At 38.9% G+C, this 22,067-nt stretch overlaps 2 protein-coding genes across 11 annotated transcripts in view; one reads left to right on the top strand and one right to left on the bottom strand.

The window, feature by feature from the left end:
• CAGE1 (cancer antigen 1) overlaps nt 1–3,667 on the bottom strand; it is a 55,019-nt gene extending 51,352 nt beyond the window's left edge. For 7 of the 10 annotated variants that reach the window (XM_049654877.1, XM_049654881.1, XM_049654883.1 and 4 more), the window contains exons 1-2: nt 3,457–3,667; nt 1,555–1,772 (exon numbers count right to left, since the gene is read on the bottom strand). In XM_049654877.1, coding sequence (XP_049510834.1) covers nt 1,555–1,772; nt 3,457–3,469 — 231 coding nt within the window. In that variant the 5' untranslated portion in view covers nt 3,470–3,667. The remainder of the gene's footprint in view (nt 1–1,554; nt 1,773–3,456) is intronic. The other 3 variants (XM_049654878.1, XM_049654879.1, XM_049654882.1) reach the window with 3 other exon arrangements.
• Nucleotides 3,668–3,835: 168 nt separating this feature from the next.
• Nucleotides 3,836–22,067, top strand: part of RIOK1 (RIO kinase 1) — a 29,894-nt gene continuing 11,662 nt past the window's right edge. The window contains exons 1-13 of the mRNA XM_049654889.1: nt 3,836–4,051; nt 7,116–7,329; nt 9,075–9,165; nt 10,354–10,423; nt 11,713–11,755; nt 14,673–14,765; nt 15,526–15,638; nt 15,746–15,826; nt 18,098–18,184; nt 18,587–18,724; nt 19,092–19,195; nt 19,402–19,508; nt 21,815–21,880. Of these exons, the coding sequence (XP_049510846.1) occupies nt 3,981–4,051; nt 7,116–7,329; nt 9,075–9,165; nt 10,354–10,423; nt 11,713–11,755; nt 14,673–14,765; nt 15,526–15,638; nt 15,746–15,826; nt 18,098–18,184; nt 18,587–18,724; nt 19,092–19,195; nt 19,402–19,508; nt 21,815–21,880 (1,278 nt within the window). The 5' untranslated portion in view covers nt 3,836–3,980. The remainder of the gene's footprint in view (nt 4,052–7,115; nt 7,330–9,074; nt 9,166–10,353; nt 10,424–11,712; nt 11,756–14,672; nt 14,766–15,525; nt 15,639–15,745; nt 15,827–18,097; nt 18,185–18,586; nt 18,725–19,091; nt 19,196–19,401; nt 19,509–21,814; nt 21,881–22,067) is intronic.

Genomic DNA, 22,067 nt, shown 5'->3' with positions numbered 1-22,067 from the left:
AGAAAGTAAAAAACACTCAAAAGCCCACTACCCAGTGAGAAGCAATGTGATCATTTTTCTATGTCACCAAATATACAGTTGACCCCTCAACAACATGGGTTTGAACTTCCCGGGTCCACTTACACAGATTTTCTTATAAATACAGTATAGTACTATAAATGTATTTTATTCTCCTAATGATTTTCTAAATCACATTTCTTTCCAGTATATAATAAAGATAATACACAAAATATGTGTTAATTGACTGTTTGTTATTGGTAAGGCTTCTAGTCGTAGTAGGCAATTAGTTAACTTTTGGGGGAGTCACAAGTCATATGAAGCTTTTCAACTATGAGGGGAGTCAGTACTCCTAAGTGCTGCATTGTTCAGGGGTCAACTGTGTATCTGTATTATCATATTTAAGGTTTACATATCTACTGTACATCTGTGCAAACATCTACCTAGGTTCCTATTGGTAAAAATTTGGTTGCTTCTAGTGTTTAAATAATGCCTTTCATGAAAGTTTACTTGTTTATTTATAATCTCTACACCCAGTGTGGTGCTTGAACTTACAACCCAGAGATCAAGAGTCACATGCTCTTCAAACTGAACCAGTCAGGCACCCCTGATGTTTATTTATTATAGGTAATCCTGCACATAGCTCATTTGCATACTTCCTTGAGATAGAATTAAAAATAAAATGCAATTTCGTCTCACTAAATAGCCCTTTATTTTTTTTAAAGATGTGTTTCTTCAGTTTGTTTTGTTTTTATTTATCTTGAGAGAGAGAGAGACAGAGACAGAGACAGAGACAGAGAGCGCCTGTGCATGCACATGTCTGCAGGGAAGGGGCACAGAGAGGGAGAGAGAGAATCCCAAGCAGTCTCTGCGATCCCACAAACCAGGAGATCATGACCTGAGCTGAAATCAAAAGTCAGACGCTTAACCAACTGAGCCACCCAGGCACCCCACTAAATAGCCCTTTAGATAGTTTATGCCAATTTATGGGTTAGCCCACATGAAATTGTCAATATTTGTCCATTTTCAAACTATAAAAAGGCAATTACATATGGCGCAAACTAATTCACTCCTATTATTTCCCTACACTCCTAGTAATTGTCAAACATTCATCACAATTTGGGACAGTATAATTTTTTTTTAGTTTATGAGAAAGGACACTTGTAATTGTCATTAAGATAAAGTCATTTACATGCAGGGCTCTGTCAATACCATGATGAATGACATCTAAATCATTTGCATGCTGACATATTAGAAAATGCTCAAGACCAGATGTCTGGCCCGTTGGGCTCTTTTCCTGCCTCTGTAACCGAGTTGTTGTGGCCATGTCCCCCTGGCTGCATGCTTAGGACTTTGTGTGGAGGCTAGAAAGGATCAGGTTTAATGCTCTATTTGTAACGTTCTACCTTTGGGAAAACTAGACCGTGTATTCCCCTCCTTTGAGCCTCCACTGGAGATTCTTTTACTGTTTTTCGTATTTTTGAGGACATTTTCAGAGGAAGACAACGTGAAAGCCGAATACATCTATACCTCCTAGAACTTACAAGTAATGCACACCTGAGGCAAGTCTGAATTGGTACTGCTGGTGTCCATATAGAAGGGAGAATCTGAGCGAGTTAAGTCTTGACAAAGACTGCTGACATTCCTGGCATCTGCTTCCAAGTTGCTTTCTAATTTTTCATGAGAAGCATCCACTTCAAAATGCACAGGATCTGAAGGTGATGACCAAACTTTTTGATAATCCTTGTTCCTAACTGGTGAATGATGAAAGTCTTCTTTAAAAAAAAAACATAATTTTAATGTTTATTAGTATATGCGAACAGAGAGCTTTGTCCCCCATGCCTTCTCACATTAAGAAAGCAGCAAAGTTCAGTGTCCTAAATTTTAAAATGTCATTGGTCAAGTTATTAGAAAAAAATTTTTTTTAGTCTGAGTATACCATGGTCACTTTGTATAGTGCAAATACTGATTTGGACAAAAACAAGTTGATATGTGTGGCTACTATCCAATAATTCCCTAGAAGACTTGGGACTCAGAAAGTGAAGGGACCTCTCAGTTACTTAATCAAAAGATGTTTACAAAATATTATCAGAGAACTATTAGGTTCCACAAAATACTGTTTTTATTTACTTGGTACTTTCTATTATCTCATTATCAAGTCAAATCCAACAATGTAAATCCGTTTCCCCCACTTTCCTATGCCACACCCATTCTCTCAGGCCACTGGGTTTGAAAACTTGGAGATGCCTTTGGTATCCTTCTAGCTCATCATTATGAGCCATCCAATTACCAAGTCCCGTCCATTTCTCTTTTAAAAATGTTTTTCGTAACCCATGCTTTCTTTCTACTACTCGCGCCATCACACAGGCCCATACTCTCATGACTTCCTCAGGTCGGGGATGGTAGTGGACAGGATGTCCAATCACCTGGAGTCCAAGTTCTTCTGCTGGACTTTCTAGGACTCCCATAGCCTGGACCCACATTACCTATCCAATACTCGCCTGCTCTAGTCAGATCCTACTCTTTACTATTTCAGTCTGACCTGGCAAATGCTTCTCTCTCCTAAAGCCTTCCTATATACCCATTCAACTACCTAAAAAATTCCTGCAACATGGGAAATCTCTACAATTCAGCACCTATTTGTTTTGCCGTTTTAGCTTTTACCACCCTTTCAAGGGTGTTAGTATTTACAGATTATAAATGCCTCCAGAAGAGTCCATTCATGATTTTCCAGTAATCACCGCAGCAAACAGCAATGTTGTTCGCAGAGTAAATTCTGATCGAATGAATCCTGCAGTTCAAAGATTTTATTTCTATTAAAACTTTTCAATTTACAGTTGCTACCTATTTGCCCGGATTATTTTATTGAATTATCGAATTAATGAACAATTTATTGAGGCTTGATTTGTTTTCCCAAAGCCATGCCATCGTCTGAAATATAAAAAGCCAGTAAGACAAGCAGGCTAGTCGGGCTTAGTGAAAGGCCTAACTTTATGCTCACCTTTTCCACCTTCCGAACACATAAATGCTGCCTAGGCTGTGGTGAAAGGAATCTGAAAAATCTTCGTTTTCCAAACGCAAAAAAACTCAAGGCCCTTATTTCTTCAATTTCTTTCTTGGTGAACCTAGAACTTCCATTTACACTTTTATAAATTTGTTCACATGGCGCAATCTGTCAACTTACTTTAAAGTGAGGTTTACTTTTTCCATCTCTCATCCTGTCCTTACCAGGTCTTTGCCAACATTTTTAAAGTATTTATTCAGATGTTTGGGTAGATATTCCAGGAACATTATAAAGCTGTTTTAAGATGGGCGCTAAAAGGGTCGTCATTTGGAGTTACCACCAACATTCTAGTTGTAAAATTCTCTCAGTTGTATGACAAACATTTTAAAAATCACTCCTCTCATTTTCCCTCAAAACAATGCACCAAACTTTTCAAGTCTAAAAAGTGTGCTCACTTTCAGGGTCCATAGCTTCTTGGATCCGCTGTAAGGATTTAGCGCTTCCACCTTCCGCACAGGGTTTCGCGGGAGGAAGAAAAACGCCTCACAACCTCATCCACTGAAGGCTTTGAAAAACTCGGAGTTGGCACACGGGCGCGCTGGAACGGCCCTGTGTGACGCCCGCCCACCTCCCTAGCCAGTCTCGGCTCGCTACGACGCCAGGCGGGCTCCCACGCCCTGCGCCACGCCCCACGCCCCAGGGGCGCGGCCGGGGGAAGGGCGGGACTTCCGGCAGGATTGAGACTTCCGGTCGGGCGGGAGTTCCGGTCAGGGCGGTCCTAACTGTCCTGGTTGTAGGTCCTTATCTCTCTTAGCACGTGGCGTTCGCTTTTGGCGTTGGAGCTTCTGAACAGTTTGATAGGCGGGCATCTGCCCAGAGGGGGTTGGATGGGCTGCGAGTAGCGCTGTCTCTGTGCGGCTTCCGTCCCAGCGCGGGGCGGACGGCCTCCAGGGGCGCCGAGGCTCTGCGCGCTTCCGTCATGGACTACCGGCGGCTGCTGATGAGTCGGGTGGTTCCCGGGCAGTTCGACGACGCGGATTCCTCGGACAGGTGGGCGAGCCCCTTTGGGCACACAGACTCCGTAAGGATTCTGCTGTCTCCGCCGCCGCGGGCAGCCTCGGGCTTTTTGAGGGAGACAGGTATTTCATTCGGAGTAGTCTCTCCACAGCCCTTTGCTTCTTTCTCCATGCCAGCCGGGTCTTTTAATCCCACTTTGCGCCGGAGTTCACGAAAGCCACTTGTCAAGGGAGTTCCAGATTGGCTAGCCTCGCTGAGAGGCAGAGTTGGAGACAGTGGTTGGGAAACGTAGATTTTTAGTCTTTAACTGCATTTGGCGTTCAAAAAATATTTGAGCACCTGTCGTGGGCCAGGTTTTGTCCTCGGCGCGGGAGATGGTGGTGAACAAGATTAAGTCCCTGCAGTCTTTGAATTTTACCTTCTATTTGGGAAGGAGGGCAGACAATTAAGTACATACAGATATTTTATAAACAAACAACCCCCCCCCCCACAGATAATATACTCTATGCAAATAATTAAAATCAGTTGGTAGATTAAGTAATGACAGTGTCAGGGATGAGTTAAGTCCACATCTGGAACTAACCTCAGGAGGAGCAGAGGGAACAGCAGTTCAGGAAGAGGAGACAACAATGCACAGGCCCAACGTTGGCATCACTCTTGGCTGTGAAAGAAAGAGCTAGAGGCCAGTGTACCTAGAGCACAGCACAGGTAGTTGAGAAGATGGCTAGGTAATGATGTAGAAGTGAGAAGGGGCCAGATCATATAGAGCCTTATAAGGGACGATAAGCAGTTGGGATATTCTAGGTCTTAACAGAAAGCCATAGGAGGGATTTTACTAGGGGAATGACAATCTGATTTATGATTTAAAGGAATTACTCTGTTATGGAGAGGATGGTTGTAGAGGGCATGAGTGGAAGCAGTTCAAAAGTGATAAAGTAATTCAGTTCAAACATGAGGGGAGCTAGAGATAGGGTCACGGGATATGTTTTGGAGGTAGAAGTGACATGGTTTGGTGGTAGATTGGCTGTGGGATGTGAGGCAAAAGGATTTCAGGATAACTCCTACATGAAACATAAGAGTTCCTTTGGAATTCCAAGAAAACATTTTTTACTTTATATTCACAGTAAAGATTCATTACATGTAGATTTTAGTAGTCATTTGGGGATTTTTTTTTTTCCAGTAAAAATATGTTGATCATTTTCTGTGTGCCAGGTCTAGTGTTAGTGGGTAGGGATACATTGTAAACACCACCCTGATTGACACAGAGCTTACATGATAGGAGGAGAAACATTAAATAATTGGACAAATTATTTGTATTAGAATTGGGTAAGTAGTACAAAGGAAAAAGGAATGAAGAAGATGGGAGACTTTCCTGACCAAATGATGATAATCTAATACTGAAAGGTTACATAAGATTTAGAGAAACAAGAAGATTTTATTTCAGATGCATTCCAGGTTTATGTTTCCAGATAACCATATAAAAGTCTTTAGGGAAGAAGTAGGAAGAAGAAACAGCCCAGTGTGGCTGGTAAATAGTTGGCAGTAATGGGTATACACTGGTTTACCATCCATCACTGGATATTGTGAAGATAAGCCAGTGGACTTTGTGACCCTGCCACACTCCAGGGTCCACTCCACTGGGAGGTGGGGGGGAGAGCATAATGTATTGGGTAGGTAGAAGCCAAAGATGCTGCTAAAATCCTACAAGGCAGAAAACGACCTCCCACCACAAAGAATTGTCCAGCCAAGGTTGAGAAGTTCTGGTACAAATGAAGTATAACTTTGGGGCGCCTGGGTGGCTCAGTCGGTTGAGCGTCCGACTTCAGCTCAGGTCATGATCTTGCAGTCTGTGAGTTCGAGCCCCGCGTCGGGCTCTGTGCTGACAGCTCGGAGCCCGGAGCCTGTTTCAGATTCTGTGTCTTCCTCTCTCTCTGACCCTCCCCTGTTCATGCTCTGTCTCTCTGTCTCAAAAATAAAGAAACATTAAAAAAAAATTAAAAAAACAAACAAACAAATGAGGTATAACTTTAATGTGCCATTGTAGATTGTTGGCAATTAAAGGATCAAATTAAGGATTTTGTTTACAAAATCGTAGTAAATAGCAGGTGTTTGATGATTATTCTCTTCCCACTCATGTCCATGGAGATTTGGAACCCTTTGAGCTGTGGCTAATTAATAATCAGGATTGATCACCTGAATTTACTGAACTCTTGTCTGACCATTTTTAAGCTGGTAGTTCACATTATCAGGGTTCTATGTGGTTCCTGTGTTTGTTCTCTACATGAGTGGTCAAAACTGGTGGGACCTCTGTTGAATCTGACCTGCAGACATATTTTGTTTGGTATGCACAGTGTTTGGTTAAAATTAAATGTACCAGTTAAGTGGGAGATTTAAAAGTCCACACTTCTGGCTTCTCTTGAAAAACTAAGATCTGGTAGCACTGGCTCTGAATTTTCACATGGCAGAAAAACACCCTATTGGTTGTGCTCCATTTACTCTGGGCCTGATCTCTGGGTTTGACAATCACCACTTCTCTTACTGAATTACACCCAGACTGCTCTGAATTACACCACTCATTTGTGGTGCTTATGTTCACCATTCCTTCCCTTTATGAATAGGGGTGATTTGAAGTTCTTTATGTAGCACAAATCTTGATATAGCTTCTTTTGTTGGAGTGGTATTGAGTTCAAGGTAAGGCTGCTTTAGGCTTAGTCCCAAATTTTGTCAGAAAGCTTTCCCCCAGCTGACTCTTAAGACATATCTGTGAATGGTTTTCCTGGAATTGGGTCTGGTGTACTGGTCAGAGTGCATTCATTCAGCAGAGAAAATGACAATGTAAATCCTGACTTCATTAAGGCCGAAGTGGTTTAACATCTGATGTACCTCTTCTTTAGTAGGACCTGGAGAATAAGCAAACAATGGGAATGCCACTTTGAAAAACAGAACCTGGTATTAAGTTTGAGTTTATTGGGAGATAACGTTGAGAGGAAAACTTTTAGATTTATTGGTATAAATTTAGTCTGTTATATCACAAATAGCTGCATGTATAAATCCAATTAGAGTTATGTGGAAACATGCTGCACATTGTTATTTCTAGTGAAAACATTGACCTGAGGACCATCAGAGAGGAAGATATTCTGTTTGAAGATCTGCAGAAGAATGTGCCTGAGAAGATGGGTGGAGGTGATATGGAAGAGAAGGAGGAGGAGGAGGAAGAGGAGGAGGAGTATGATGATGACAACTGGGATTGGGATGATGGAGTTGGAAAACTCACCAAAGGTTGTATCTCAAATGCAAGGAGTAACCCACAGGTATTTTACAAATGATTGTATACATCTTTATGTTATTTATGTCTTCTTTTTTCAAAGGACTTTTTGTTGTTCTTGACTTGAATTGGAAGATTTCCCTCAGGTTATGTTGCCCTGTAGCCCCAACCTTTAACGGGTTTTGTTCTTCATCCTTTTTGTATTTCTGATAATTTCCTGGATATAGGTTCTTTTCATAGTCAGTACATTTTAAAAACTATTTAAATTATGGTAAGATTAGGAGCTTTAAAGTCTGCATGGGAAAAGATGCAAATAGGCAGTTCACTACAAACGGTTAGGAAACATGGAGAGAAAGTTCAGCTTCCTTAATAATTAAAAAATGCAGATTAAATATGTAGAAATGCTGTTTTTTCACTTATGAAACTGACCAAGATGCAAAATCTATAATTGCTGATTGAGTAAATAAGTACTTATTTAGAGGATAAACTGGTATGTGATAAAAGCTTTTAAAACATAAAATAAATGCTTTGATTCAGCAATTCTTTTAAGATTGTGCCAAGAATGGTGTTATGAGAATGATTCTCCAGCATTGTTTATAGAGAAACACTGGAAACAAGCTTGACTAAATTTGTTGTGGGACTGATTTCACACAATGGGATATTATGCAGCCGTAAAATACATTGCAGTGAAAAACTATATTAATGACATGAATCTGCCATCACCTACTGTGTACCGGGCACAAGTTATCAGACTGTAGAGCCTGCTTCTCAACTGGAAGTACTCTGTTTCAGGATTTTGCAGAGCCTTAGGATTAACATGGTACATCTTACTAAAGCATAAAGATTTCTGAAAGAGATGGAGGGGGAAAAAACCAACAATATTTCTTTGAATATTAAGATTGCTATATTGTGGATAAGAATGAGTGCATTTTAAAAACAACCAGATGAATTTCACACTTGTCTGTTTTGGTGAGACGTTGAGCTATTTTAATACAGAGTTTATTCTCTTTTAATAAAGATAGAATAAAAGGCAAGTGTATATGCTTAAATGTTAACTATTATCTTTGGGTGCTGGGATTGTAGATGATTAAAATTTTACCTGTGTTTTCTACTGTGAATCTGTACTTAGAAATGTTTTTAAAGTTATATCTGGTAGAAAACTTTAAATAGGTCTATACAGACAGCATAGGTCTATGCAGTCAGCCTCACACTTGTAAGCTGAGATACATGGAGTAAATCAGTCATTGTTATGAGCCCTTTTTATCTGTACTATACTCCCTTTGAATAAGGGTTCTTTCTTTTTGTTATTATTTTAGTTTGTGTATAGCGCCAGTGTAAGTGGTAAGCCTCATGCCTGATCTTTCCCTTTCTTGAGACAATAGGCCCAAAATGAAATTCTTAGAACGAGTTTAATGTTGGCCTTAGCCATTCATTATACGTTTTGGAGGTAAATGAACATTGTCAAATTCTAAATCTATTAACAGTTGAATTAAAAAAATGCATTTAATTACAATTTGTTATTTATAATAATGAGGAATACATTGTAGGGAGGTTAAAAAATACAGATTATACAGACTCTTCATTTTAGCCAGTAACTTTGTCCTATTTCAAATGTCTTTTTAAAAAATTTCTTGAGCAAATATGATTGATTCTTAACCTTTTCTTAGGGTACTCCTTCAAGTATTGATGCTCTGATAGTTAACTGTTAGCTAAGGAGAAAGACATGTAATAACTAACCTTAGGTCTGTATTTATAACTAGTGCCTTCAACTCTGGAACTTATTTCTTCTAGGCAAATCAGCAGACTTCCAACTACAATTTGGCCAAAATATCTACTCCAGCAGACAAGGTCTTACGGAAATTTGAGAATAAAATTAATCTAGGTGAGTTCATAAAATATATTTGGGCTATGAGGAAGCTATTCAGAAGCCATGAAGTGTCATAAATTTTGTTAGGTCAAGAAATGAGTGTGTTCAGTGTTACTGGCTGAATAATAATAATGTTTAGAGAAGATAAAAACTCAGTATTTAAAGACCTGGCTTTAGGAAGAGACTTCAGCTTCTGCTTTTTTAGCTCTGTTTGCTCCTCTGCTGTAAAAAAATTTACAGATATCTGTTCAAGTTTTCGTCTGTTTTGTATTAAAGTAGCATTGTCTCAGACTAGAACGTTGAAAATATGTTGACCATTGAACTTGGGGGTTGGGATGCTGACTCCATGCAGTTGAAAATCCACGTGTAACTTCTGACTCCCTCAAAACTTAACTACCAGTAGCCCACTGTTGACCAAAAGCCTCGCTGATCACATAGACAGTTGATAAACACATTTTATATGTTATGTATGTTATATACTAAGTTCTTACGATAAAAGAAACTAGATAAAAGAAAATGAAAATGTTAAGTCATAAATACATGTACAGTACACTACTGTGAAAAATCCATATATAAGTAGATCTGCATAATTCAAACACATGTTGTTCAAGTATCAACTGTACTAGAATATTGAATATAAATACGTTTTGTTTTACTAGACACTTTTTATGTACGCATTAATCATTTAGTGAGCTGTTGAATGCAAGGAATCAGAATGTTGATTTGAACCACCACCTCTTAAAAAATGCAGGATCATCTTTGTCTTATGGAAGTTGATTCATTATAAACCTAGCACAGTGTCTCTCATATCCTATCACTGACCTATAACTTGAAATTAAACTGTAGTTTTTAGAGTTAAACTTGGAATTCGGGCAGTTTATATTCCCAAATTAGCCGTATAAAGTATTAACAAGTGTCTGAAATTCAGCATATGCAGGTAAAGGATTTTGGGGAGATTCCTGGATCTGGGTTTCTGTGGCTCAAATTAGAGCTGTGTTGATGACAGTGACAACACTTGTCACTAAGGAGACATAACTTCATGCTCAACATCTAAAAACATTAATAGTTTTTCATCAATAAAAGATATTCTATATGTAACAAAATATTTGGAAAATAGAGGAGGAAGAGGGAAAAAGTATTCTATTCAAAATGTTGTCTTTTTGTCTTAACGGTTGTTTACATTGTGGATTTTTTAATTTTTAGATAAGCTAAATGTTACTGATTCTGTCATAAATAAAGTCACCGAAAAGTCTAGACAAAAGGAAGCAGATATGTAAGTAATATTTTAACTATAAAACATGGCGGATAGGGACTAATTCTAGACAAATGAGCATCTTGGTTATAATTCTTTTGGAAAGGATATTTCTTTATATGATTAAACCAGTTATTTTCTTTTTCTTTTTAGCTTAAATGAGGGTGTCCTTTCCTTAGTAAGTTGAGAATATTAAGTGAGTTTTAAATGTGTGGTCAAACTATAATCTTGTGAAATTCACAATGTGCTCTTGGGAGGGTAATGGTAAACTAAAACGTAGATTCCAGTTTAAACTGAAGTGTTAAAATGTAAAAATGCTTCCTTTTAAAAACTTATTAAAAATTTTTCCCTTCCATGAAATGTTTTTAAATTTTTATTTTATTATTTTTAAATTTTTTTAAGTAGGCTCCACGCCCAGTGTGGAGCTTGAACTCACGACCAACTGAGCCACCGAGGCACCCCTCCATGAAATATTTTAAAAAATGTAAGGGAAGATTTAAAATTAAATAGTGATCTAATAAGAATAATTTCTATTTATTCTTCTCAAAACCAGTTGTTTAAGTGCAAGCTAACTTCTATATGCTAAAAACACTAGGGCATTGACATATTGTAGAAAATGACATTAAGTTTATACAACTAGCAGTGTTAGAACCGAACTTAAAAACCAACTTTCTTCTGACTAAAAATCACTTTTCTTCTGGTTTATTGCTATCCCCAAGAGATACCAGCCTTTTGAGAACTGCCATAGTCATCTGTTATTTCATAGAAGTGTCTGAATCTTTGTGTTTGAATCTTTGAGTTGAGGTTAGTGTGCTAATAGAATCAGTGTCTGAGCTGAAGCCAGTCAGACTCTGCATTTTAATGCAGAACTCAAGAACTGTCTTTAGATGACAAAAACCCGTGTCTTTGTAGAAAGGGACTCTAAAGAGAAGGTGATATAAATGACTTTAAATCTCACATTAGATTAATAGAATCATTAAAGATTGAAAGACAATATTAACAGACCCGATGTTTCCTTTTTTGCAGCATGGTTCACCTTACCCCGGCTGCTCTCTTTATCTAATCCTTCTGAAATATGGATAGAATGATTTTTTCTTACTGCAGATGTGCTCCTTTTGCTCTAGGGAACTGAACTGATGATTAAGGGGACACAAAGGAAGCAACACTGAGCAATGAAACTACAATGAGATTATGAAATGGGTTATTAAAGAAAGTAGCTACTTAGGAATTTTATGGGATGAGATACATTTCGAACTTTTTATTTTGGCTTCTGAATTTTGAATGTCACATTCTTTTTTGGTTTTGGTTAGGTATCGCATCAAAGATAAGGCAGACAGAGCAACTGTGGAACAGGTACAATTTAAATGTGCTTTCATTTTAAGTTAGCATTTTAAGTTCTCATTTTAAATTAGCACTTCTTTTCTCTTGGGATTATAGTTTGCATTCATTCTTCTTGCTTAATGCTAATGTTACCTAAAATTACTCCTTCTAGTTTTGAGTTTAGAAGTCTACATTTTGAGGGGCGCCTGGGTGGCTCAGTCGGTTAAGCGTCCGACTTCGGCTCAGGTCATGATCTTGTGGTCTGTGAGTTCGAGCCCTGCATCAGGCTCTGTGCTGACTGCTCAGAGCCTGGAGCCTGTTTCAGATTCTGTGTCTCCCTCTCTCTCTGACCCTCCCCCGTTCATGCTCTCTCTCTGTCTCAAAAATAAATAAACGTTAAAAAAAAAAAAGTCTACATTTTGTTTTATTGATAATAGATAACTTAGAGTCATGCCCCCCTCTGTGGCCACCATGCGGTGTTTTCATCTTCTATGAGGATGCAGAATTTACTGGAAGTCCAGAAATCTTTTGTCTTAAGCAAGATGTGCAGGAATTTTGTGAGCTTTATTAGAAGGTACCTGTCACAAAGTGAAGGGATAGGGCAATGCCTTCAGATTTTCACTAGAAATCCCTTACTTGGTTTAGACATTATGCTGGTTTTATTCTTTCTGTTCAAGAATGGGGGAAATTTTTCCTAATTTTCCCATATGTAGAGAGTTGTGAATTGGAAGTTAGCATTGGCTCCGATTTTTGACGTGAAGGTGGTAAAAAGGGTCAGAACATTGTTACTGCTATCTACCACCCTTCTCACCCCTACACAGAGGCACAAACATTTTGGAATAGTAGCCCCTATGATCCCCAGATCCTTGATACAAGATGTGAACCCCCTGCTACTAGCCACCTCAGTCCCCAGCAGAGTAACACCCAACCTGAGCTCCAGAACCATTTGTGCAGTTGAAGAATTCCACCTGTCGTTGGGCAGGAGTGGGTCTGAGATCTGTGTCTTCCTTGTCCTCTCATTTATTTTGTGTGTGTGTGGTTGGAAACAAAGCGTATAGTCCAGCTGAGAGAAGTGAGGCAGCCATAATTTTCAAACACCCTAAAATAACAAAGGCAAGAAATCCTTTTTTCCCCCCTTTTTCAAAATTAATTTTGAATTAACAATGTATATCTTGGTCTTAAGCTGTCTTTTTAAATATGTATTTGTAAAGTTTATTCCATTCTCCTGTTTCTCTTCCCTATTTTGTTTTTAAGCCATTTTGGTACGTTGCTCCTCCTACACCCCTGCCTTGGCTTCCTCCCAGTTTTGCAGCCACACAGGTGTCTGCCTGGATTCTCAGCGCACCGCTTCCCTCTGCTGACCTGTGCAGTGAAGTGGGAATGTCAGTTAGGGCCCGTTAGCCCAATTCCCTTTCATTCCTCTCTAGTTGCCATAGTTGCAGTTTGGCTTTTTGTCCTGTAGCCTTTCCAGGGTTGTTTTGTTTTTATTAACCCTAGGCTTCTGGTATGACCGTGGCTGCATCACTGAAGGATAGACCCTAAAGTATAGTTAGATTTGGCCACTTCACACTGTCTCTCTCTGTGGAGCTGGAGGGGCTGCTGTGAGTGTCCCTTGAAATTGCATGTAAATATCTGGCTGGTTGAGTTCAGGCATGGATGAGACCAGGCTTTAAATTCCTTGCTTTCTGTTAAAGAGGACTTTGGGATCCTTTTTACTCAAGATTGATTGCTCTAACTTTGAAAGAGACCCTTTCCCTGATTTACTCATCTATAGCAGAGGTGCACAGACTCTTTCTTTAAAGGGTTAAATAATAGGGGCGCCTGGGTGGCTTGGTTGAGCATCCAACTCTTGATTTCAGCTCAGGTTATGCCCACATTGGTCATGCTCCATACTCAGTGCAGATCCTGCTTGAGATTCTCTCTCTCCCTCACCTCCCTTGTCCCATCCCTCCCCAACCACCCACTCGTGTGTGTGCGTGTTCTTGCTCTCTCTCTCTCAAATAAAAAATAAATGGGGTGCCTGGGTGGCTCAGTTGGTTATGTGTCCGACTTCTACTCAGGTCATGATCTCATGGTCCATGGGTCCCCCATCGGGCTCTGTGCTGACAGCTTAGAGCCTGGAGCCTGCTTCAGATTCTGTGTCTCCCTCCCTCTCTGCCCCTCCCCTGCTCACGCTCTAACTCTCTCTCAAAAGTAAACGTTAAAATTTTTTTTTTAATAGTAAATAAGGAGTTAAATAATAAATATTTCAAGCACTGTGGCTCACAATTTTTTTTTTTTAAGCAACTTTTAAAATGTAAAGACCATTCCTAGCTTGCAGGCTGCAGAAAAAAAAGCCGTGGCCTGGATTTGACTTCTGTGCTGTAGGGTGCTGACCCCAGTTTAAAGTTGCAAATCCAGTACAGTGACCACTGAACACTTGAAACGTAGCTAGTCTGGATTGACATGTGCTATAAACATAAACCAGATTTTGAAGACTTGGTGTAAAAAAAGAATGTTAAATCTCTTACTGATAACTTTTTGTATTGATTACATGTTGAAATTGATAGTGTTTTAGATAGATTGCATTAAATAAAGTATATCAAAATTAATTTTACCTGCTACTTTTTGCTGCTTTTAGTGTGACTAGAAAATGTGAAACTGCTATGCAGCTTGCATTATATATTCTATTAGCTAATATCAATCTAGAGTCCATTTCTGCTTCTGTTGAACTTGGTAGACTTTGACTTCTGTGTCTGAACGAACTTGTTGGTTTGTCTCTTGTTCCTTTGGCCTTCGTGTCGTATTTTATTTACTAAAAATCAGAATAAATAAAAACACCACAATTGAGACTGTCAGTCAGCCAGAATAGCATAGTATTTAAGCTCTTCAGTTTATTAATGGTCAGGTGCTTCAATGAGAAATACTTGATACTATCTTTCTGAACTTTCTATTTTTTGCATTTTTATAGGTGTTGGATCCTAGAACACGAATGATACTATTCAAGATGTTGACTAGAGGAATCATATCAGAGATAAATGGCTGCATTAGCACGGGAAAAGAAGTGAGCTTTTCTTTGGATGCCTGAATGTTTTCATGTTAGTTTTCTTATTTCAGATACCAAATGAAACTAAGGCACGTAGTAAATAAATGGTGCCTTTAAAAGAAAAGAAAAAAAAAAGCATGCACAAGTCAGGATAGTTTAATTAGTGTTTGTAAAAACAGCTTTATTAATATTTATGGCTAGGTAGGAAGTTGTGCACATAAATCGGCCTTTTCACTATCGTTGCTGTACTGGATCACTGAGTCCAGGTAGTGCCCAGGGTAGGCATAGGTGGTCAGATTACTGCAGGCCCCAGTCCTTGCCACATAGTTACTATGGGAAGAGGGGCTCATAGTCTAGTTTCTGTGGATAAGCAAATCTCTTTCTCAGTTTTTCTTTGTACGTGGATATGGAGACAGACATGGCATTTGTAAATTAGCAACTCATTCTATGGGAAGCAGCCCTCAGTAAAATTCAGTTTATAAATCATGAGATGTAAGAATGTCTTGAAATATTTTTCACATACTTGAGATGCAAAGATGTTTGAAACTGCTTCATGCTTAATTATAAATTGGATCTTATATGTAAATCTACTTACTGTACCTTTTGGTATGATGTTTCATATTTTAATTGATGTATTCAAAAGATGATGTTTCTTCTACATGCTACTTCAGTTCACTTGACTTTGTTTTTTTGACTTTTGAGGATAGAATCAAACAGTTGAAAATTAAAATACTTTTGTTATTTTATACAAACTTATTTTGTTTTTGATGCAAAATAGGCTAATGTGTACCACGCTAGCACAGCAAATGGAGACAGCAGAGCAATCAAAATTTACAAAACTTCTATTTTGGTGTTCAAAGATCGGGATAAGTATGTAAGCGGGGAGTTCAGGTGAGTGAGCTCAGATTCTTTTTCCAGTGGCCTGATTTCTATATCCTAAAAAAATAAAAACTAGAATAATAGAACGATTACAATAACAAGTGTTTTTCTTGTTCAAGATTTCGTCATGGCTATTGTAAAGGAAACCCCAGAAAGATGGTGAAAACTTGGGCAGAAAAAGAAATGAGGAACTTAATCAGGTGACTCTCGAGGGCGGGTGTCTGTGCTGTGCCAGGCATACTGGCCCCAGTTCCTTCTTGCTGACAAATCCCAGTGTGGTTCTGTGTAAAGGTGGGGATTCATAGTGCTGTTCAGTTGTGTTAGATCTGAGGTATGCAAAAGAAACCAATTTCTGGGCAAATAGAAACTACCTTATTTTCTCTGTTTTGAGAATCCCTTATAGAAAAATTTACATTTATTCAGCAAGGGTGAGTCGTTTGAAGCACCTTGGTAACCATGTGAAAGCATTTAGAATTTATACGGAGGATGATAGGGGGCTGTTGCAGGACTTTATTTTATTTATTTATTTATTTTTTTAATGTTTATTTTTGAGAGAGAGCGCAAGTGGGGAGAGGCAGAGAGACAGGGAGACAGAGGATTGATCTGAAGCAGGCTCTATGCTGACAGCAGAGAGCCCAATGTGGGGCTTGAATTCACAAACCATGAGATCATGATGTGAGCTGAAGTCAGTTGCTTAACCGACTGAGCCACCCAAGCACCCCTAATTTATTTATGTAAATTCAAGTTAGTTAACGTATAATGTAGTATTAGTTTCAGGAGTAGAATCAGTGATTCATCACTTACATGTGACACCCAGTGCTCACCCCAAGTGCCCCCCTTAATACCCATTGCCCATTTGGCTCCATCCACCCACCCAGTGCCCTCCGGCAACCCTCAGTTTGTTCTCTGTATTTAAGAATCTTATGGTTTATCTGTTTTTATCTTATTTTTCCTTCCCTTCCCCTATATTTATCTGTTGTGTTTCTGAAATTTCACATGTGAATGAAATCATATATTTGTCTTCCTCTGCCTGATTTATTTCGCTTAGCATAATACACTCTAGTTCCATCCACGTTGTTGCAAATGGCGAGATTTAATTCTTTTTCATCACTGAGTAGTATTCCATTTTATATATATCATATCTTTATCCATTCATCTGTTCATGGACATTTGGGCTCTTTGCATAATTTGGCTATTGTTGATAGTGCTGCTGTAAACATTGGAGTACGTGTACCCCTTCAAATCATTTTTTTTTTAATCCTTTGGATAAATACCTAGTAGTGCAATTGCTGGGTCGTAGGGTAGTTCTATTTTTACTTTTTTGAGGAAGCTCCATACTATTTTCCAGAGTGGCTGTTGCAAGATTTTAAACAGGGAAGTAACACAATCTGGTGCTGAGACTGATGGGTTATTTTGTCATAGGTATTGGAGTTTAGATAGTTTTGCTAGGTCCTAAACTCTATTATAGTTTCTTTTTCTTATTTCTATCCAGTTGTTTTTAAAACAATTTTTAATGTTTATTTATTTTTGAGAGAGAGACAGAGAGAGCCTAAACAAGGGAGGGACAGAGAAAGAGGGAGAGACAGAATCTGAAGCAGGCTCCAGGCTCTGAGCTATCAGCACAGAGCCCGACACGGGGCTCAAACTCACAAACCATGAGGTCATGACCTGAGTTGAAGTCGGATGCTTATCCAACCGAGCCACCCAGGCACCCCTCCTCTTTCTTTCCAGTTTTGGACATGTTTATGTATTATTCTTTGTGCTGATCCTTTTATATCAAGTGAAGGCAACTTGCCTAGCTGAGATGAAGGTTTTCAAAAAATTTGAAGTATTTTTTTCTCTTTCAAATAACTTTTAACTTTGTATGTGCCATACAGAGGTAACATACATTGGATACTTTAGTATTAAATCCTTATTTTGAAAGTCCTTCTGAAATCTTCCTGTGTTCAGTTAGCTAGCTAGATGTTAGGTATGAGTTCAACCGTGTTTTGTTTTGTTTTGTTTTGTTTTGTTTTGTTTTGTTTTGTTTTGTAAGTAGACTCTGTGCCCAACATGGGGCTCAAACTCATGACCCTGAGATCGAGAATCGCATGCTGTACCAACTGAGCCAGCCAGGCACCCTGAGTCCAACTGTTTTTATTAATCATTGTTTAGCTAGTCAGCTGAAAAGACATACCTGCTGTATCTCATCAATTCTGAGATGTACATTTGACAGGTTAACATCTCTGGAATGGGACCGAGTGTTAGAGACTGTGAGTAGTTGAATTGCCAGTGTCGTGTCATTCTTTGTCGTGCATCATGGTGTCACCTAAAAATCACTGGGGCCCTAGAGTTTATGACAAACAATAATACAGTTGAAACATGCTGGCGCTGCCTCCTAACAGTGATACTAATCTTCTGTAGCCATTATAATTTGCTTTAGATGCTGTGTCACCTTCTCACTTGTCCTTTTACCTGTTTGAATATCACAGGCTAAACACCGCACAGATCCCATGCCCAGAACCTATCCTGCTAAGAAGTCATGTTCTTGTCATGGGTTTCATTGGTAAAGATGACATGTGAGTACGTAGAAGGCCTAATAATTACATGCTCAGAATGGTATTTTTAAGTGCTTTGAAGTATACAGTGTATAAATATTTCCCATTTAAATAGCTCCTTTTATCTTGAAGTATTTCATAGGATTTTTTTTACTGTATGAGTGCATAGAGTTAATTTATTCTACCTTTTTTAAGTCCCCAAATGCTTCAGAATAACAAAGTTCACCCTGTTTCTGAGAAATGTTTTGTATAGTAGGCTGCAAGAGCACTTGTTTCTTGACAGCGTGTTGAAATGGTACATCTGTCATGAGCCAAATTGTTCAGCGATGAGTTGTCGAAAAGAAGTGCATGTAGCAATGTAGTCTAAAGCAGGAAAACTTGTTCTGGGGCATTTTATCTTAGTTCATTTGATTTTTATTCAAGGCCAGCGCCACTGTTGAAAAACGTCCAGCTCTCAGAATCCAAGGCTCGGGAGTTGTATCTGCAGGTCATCCAACTCGTGAGAAGGATGTATCAAGACGCCAGACTCGTCCACGCGGATCTCAGTGAATTTAACATGCTGTGAGTGCATTTTGTCCTTTAGGAGCCACCTGTGTGGTGTTTCATGTCCTTTAAAAAAATAAAATCCCAATCCAAGAAGTCATTTTTAAATTTTAAAGTTTTAAAGTTGGCTTCCATGCGGTCATAGTATAGGGTGTGTTCTCTGCCTCTGGTGACCACAGTCACAGAATTGCCCATCTGATCATTAACAGGCTTCTAGGACTTTGGAAATTTTCTCAGTTTTCATCTCTTGTTAGTCAAGCGGCCTCTTATCCTTACCCACCTTGTTCATCTTATGGGTTATTTCCCTTGCTTTTAAAGTAGAATTTTTTAAGCAAGGAATGCAGGAAAGTAGTAGCATCCAAGTCCCTGTGTGTCTGGCCCACAGGTACCATAGCGGAGGTGTGTACATCATTGATGTTTCCCAGTCCGTGGAGCATGACCACCCACATGCCTTGGAGTTCTTGAGAAAAGACTGTGCCAATATCAACGGTGAGTGGGAATTGGAGTTTCCAGCCAGCTTGTTTGTATAGTGGTTTTGTACTGTTAAGCTGTTGATATGGCCCTAAATCATTTGATACAGCGATTACCATTTGCTAGGAGATTGTGTATTTTTATTCATCTCTTTGTTTCTCTGTAAAGTAGTTGGAATAAACCTTTTCCCTCATAAAGCTATCATTATATTTTCCTTCCAACAGATTTCTTTTTGAAGCACAGCGTTGCCGTGATGACTGTGCGGGAACTCTTTGAATTTGTCACAGATCCATCCATTACACATGAGAACATAGATGCTTATCTCTCAAAGGTGAGATGGGGCGAGGAAGGGAAAGGGCAGAAAATGGCAATAGTAATTTGCACTTACATGGCGCTTCTAGGGACTCAAATTGCTTAGCATATGTTCATTTTGACAGCTTCCTGAGACCTTTTCCTTCTGATTTCACAGATAGGGAATCAAAAGTACAGTAAAAGGCCAATGAGAAAGCCAGGTTTCTTGACATGAAGCATTGGGCAGGGTTACATAGACTGCCAAAGTTCATGAATGTTTAGTAAGAGACCTGTTCGCTTTTGGTGTTTCCCTTGTTTCTCAGAGGTCTTTCTGAATCCTAGAATTTTTGAAAGTGTGGTAAAACGTACATAGCATAAAACTTGCCATTGTAACCATTTTTAAGTGTACATGTCACTTAAGTGCATGCACAATGATGTGCCGCCACCGCCACCGTCCATCTCAGAACTTTTCTCCTTGTGCAAAATAGAAACTCTGTGCCCATTAAACATTAACTCCTCTTTCTTCCCTCCCACAGCCCATCCTACTTTCTGTCTGTGATGTTGCCTACTCTAGGTACCTCACATAAGTGGAATCAAGCTGTTTGTTTCTGTTTCTGGCTGACTTGATCCCCTTAGCGTAATGTCATCAAGATTCATTCGTGGCATGCAGCACATTTTGTTTATCTATTCGTGTGTGGATGGACACTTGAGTTGCTTCTACCTTTCAGCTGTTGTGAATAATGCTGCTATGAACACGGGTGCACAAATACCTCTTCAAGACCCTGCTTTTATTTCTTTTGGGCATATACCCAAAAGTGGAATTGCTGCATTATATGGTAATTCTGCTTTTAATTTTAACACTGTTTTCCTTAGTGGCTATACCATTTTACATTGCCACCCAACACTGTGCAAGCATTCCAGTTTCTCCACATACTCACATCCTCGCCATTTTCTGGTTTTGTTTTCCTGTTGGTGTTTTCCTGTTTTTGGAACAGCTATCCTGGTGAGCGTGAGGTGGTGTCTTATAGTTGTTAATTTGCATTTCCCTGATGATTAGTGATGTTGAACATCTGTCTTTTCACATGCTTGTTGGCCATTTATAGATCTTCTTTGGGGAAATGTCATCCACTTTTTTGCCCATTTTTAAATTGGATTGTTTTTTGTTGTTGAGTTACAGGAGTTCTTTATATATTCTGAATAGTAACCCCTTATCAGATCTGTGATTTATAGATACTTTCTCCCATTCTTTGGGCTGCCTTTTCCCTCTCTTGGTCACACCCTTTTGATTTCAGTGTATCTGTTTTTACTTTCGTTGCCTCTAAATATTAGAATACTGAATACATGGCATATATGCCCCGAAACAGTTTTCCAGGTTTTATCATACCCTTTTTGTATTCTCCCCTTTCCTTGGAATGCCTTCCCATTTCTACCTTTGCACATTTTGCTCTGCCTAGTGAATGTTAGAGCTCAGTTCAAAAAGCTTTCTCCAGGAGGAATCAGGCAAAAATCATTGTTTCCACGGGTGTATTTCCCATATTATGTGAGCCTGTAATAGAAGTAGTTGTACTGCATTCTGTTATTAAGTTCTTTTTAGTGTTGTCACCCTTTACTAGACCATGAACTGTTAAGGGACAGGAGTTCTCTTCTTGTATTGCCTGTCCCTCAGTCAGTACTGGTGCATACTAAGCAATTGCATATATTAATTGGATAAATGGTATCATTTTTATTTATAAACTCTTAAGCACTAATTTTAGTGTCTGAATGTAAAACAAAAAAACCTAGTACCACAATTTTTTCCTCTTTCCTGTATATTCTAAGTAGAGAACGAATCCAATTTTACAACCAGAAGACTCTTGTAAAATCTGTCATCTTAGTGTCAGTCATCGTTTGTTCAAAGAGCTTTCTTTGGTGGTTGATGCTTCCACAGCATTAGAGACACATACTCAAAAGGACAATCCACCTTTCCTCTTTCATTTCTTTCATTGACTATTCAAGAATTAAAGAATAGGTCTTTCATTCTTTGGGTCTCAGTTTTCTGTTAGTAAATGTTTTTGCTAATCATTTAAAAATTAGGAAAAGTAGTTTTACTCTTAAGGAAAGGGGTGGGGATCCCCTGAGGCTAGGTGAGTTTGATTTATTCTGTTACTTGTGAGCTTCCCGCAGCCTTTTTGGTGAGGTCTGACTGAGAGAGCTAACCTGTATCACTAGAGGTCACTGAGTCTTTTCTTTCAGAAGTGTAGAGGTGATACTGGTAAAAATTAGAGCAGGTTTATACTAAAATTGAGAAATGGATGCATCTTCTATAGGTTGAATATAAAGGAAAGTAACTTCTGATTTCTTTCCAAGGCCATGGAAATAGCATCTCAAAGGACCAAGGAAGAAAGGTCCAGCCAAGATCATGTGGATGAAGAGGTAAGATTTATTATCTACTCACAGGCTTAGGAAACACTGAGTTTTGTTTGTGTTTTGTTTTTTATTTGTGTTTTGTTTTTTATTTGTTTTAAGGGCATGCTAGGTCACAAACTTGATTTTAAGAGAGAAGCAGTTTTCAAATGACTGTTTTCCTTGTGCATAATTTAACTGAGCCAGATTATATAAA

The sequence above is a fragment of the Panthera uncia genome (genome assembly GCF_023721935.1).
Source record: "Panthera uncia isolate 11264 chromosome B2 unlocalized genomic scaffold, Puncia_PCG_1.0 HiC_scaffold_25, whole genome shotgun sequence".
Taxonomy (NCBI): domain Eukaryota; kingdom Metazoa; phylum Chordata; class Mammalia; order Carnivora; family Felidae; genus Panthera; species Panthera uncia.
Note: the sequence above shows the minus strand (reverse complement) of the source record. Positions and strands in the feature narration are given on the sequence as shown.